The following is a 1,481-nucleotide window of genomic DNA, read 5'->3' on the forward strand; positions in this document are numbered from 1 at the left end:
TTATTGTTTGTTTTACAATATCTGCAATATCCCGGCTAAACCCCATGCTCTCCTCACGTCAACAATACATATATACATAATTCACAAATTGCTGAATTGCTGCGTGAGCAATTGCTATCAACAGATTGGACTAATTCCTCTGAAATTTGTTGTCATTTTATTTTTATGATGTCTCGTTTATGTTTTTTTTTCAGGGAGGACAGATGGTGCTGATAGGTATACCTAAGGGGCCTCTACATGTGGAGAATGTTCTAACAGATGTCGTCTTTAAATCATTGACTCTCAAGACTGTTCATGGGCGAAGGTATAATCAACATTTTGACTTTTATTTCACATACTGTATAGAATAGTCTTCCTGAATGCTGATACAAGATAGCTTTTAACCATCTTTGACGCTTATTCTGTTACTCATTACCATCTAGATTTAATACCCTTTCCCTTATTTTTTACAAACCATACCATCAGTTTCAGTTTTCCTCTGTTGCTTATCCCTCCACAGCATCTTCTTTATATTTTATCCGTATCGCTCTTTCTTATCAACTTTTTCTAATCATTTCATTTCGTAGATTTTACCTTTGTTCTACATTCATATAGACAACTTGACTGTTTTCTTCTGCATTTATGTGAGTTATGTCAAGCCCTTTTGCTTATGAGCTTTACTCTTCTACAGAAGTCGTTCCTCCATAATTTAACTCTTTCATAACCTCACAATTGCCATACTTTCTGCCAATGCCATTTATTTATTATTTTTCATTTCCCCCCTCCTCCAGTTTTCCCTCTGCAGGAGACTTGTGCCAGCTTCCCTTTCACAAATTTTTCACCCAACTCTTGTTGTTGTTTTTCACCAGTTTCCCATATCTCTGCCTGTGTACTTTCCCATCAGCTTTTGATATTCTTCCCCTCAGGATCTTCCACACCTGGCAAGAATGTGAGAGGCTCCTGGCTGATGGTCTAGTGGATGCAGCCCCTGTGATTTCCCATCGCCTCCCTATGAGCCAATTTGAACATGCATTTCATGAACTCATTAACGGTGCTGCATGTAAGATCATCCTCGATCCTCAAAACTGATAATTCAGGCATTTACTAAATAAAGAATACACACAAAAATTACAATGATATTACTATAGACCAATACCTCCACTTTCTGGCTCTGAACCTTTGTCCTCTATCTGACTGATTGTCCATAAGAAGTATGTAACTCTAACATTTATTATTTTACCATAGAGGTTCACTCCTATAACATGAAGAATACATAAATAAATTACCCTGGTTGTTGTTACTCTGTATCACTACTCAAAATCTGGAGATCTATGATTTTAGTTCTTGATAAGATAATGATTAAAGATGGGGAGGGGATTTAAAGAGTTAATGTCCAATGAAGTATCACCTGTTAAAAAAATAGAATGCCAGTTTACATAATTTTTCGGTACATGATGATAGTGACACACTCCTTCCAATATGTTCTAACAATATCAAGTCCA

At 36.4% G+C, this 1,481-nt stretch overlaps 1 protein-coding gene across 2 annotated transcripts in view; it reads left to right on the top strand.

Annotated features, from left to right (window-relative positions):
* LOC138859051 (L-threonine 3-dehydrogenase-like) overlaps positions 1–1,107 on the top strand; it is a 7,119-nt gene extending 6,012 nt beyond the window's left edge. For both annotated transcript variants that reach the window (XM_070120175.1, XM_027359818.2), the window contains exons 9-10: positions 195–304; positions 906–1,107. In XM_070120175.1, coding sequence (XP_069976276.1) covers positions 195–304; positions 906–1,068 — 273 coding nt within the window. In that variant the 3' untranslated portion in view covers positions 1,069–1,107. The remainder of the gene's footprint in view (positions 1–194; positions 305–905) is intronic.
* The last annotated feature ends 374 nt before the right edge of the window (positions 1,108–1,481 follow it).

Source organism: Penaeus vannamei, unplaced genomic scaffold (genome assembly GCF_042767895.1).
Source record: "Penaeus vannamei isolate JL-2024 unplaced genomic scaffold, ASM4276789v1 unanchor3467, whole genome shotgun sequence".
In the NCBI taxonomy this organism is placed as follows: Eukaryota; Metazoa; Arthropoda; class Malacostraca; order Decapoda; family Penaeidae; genus Penaeus; species Penaeus vannamei.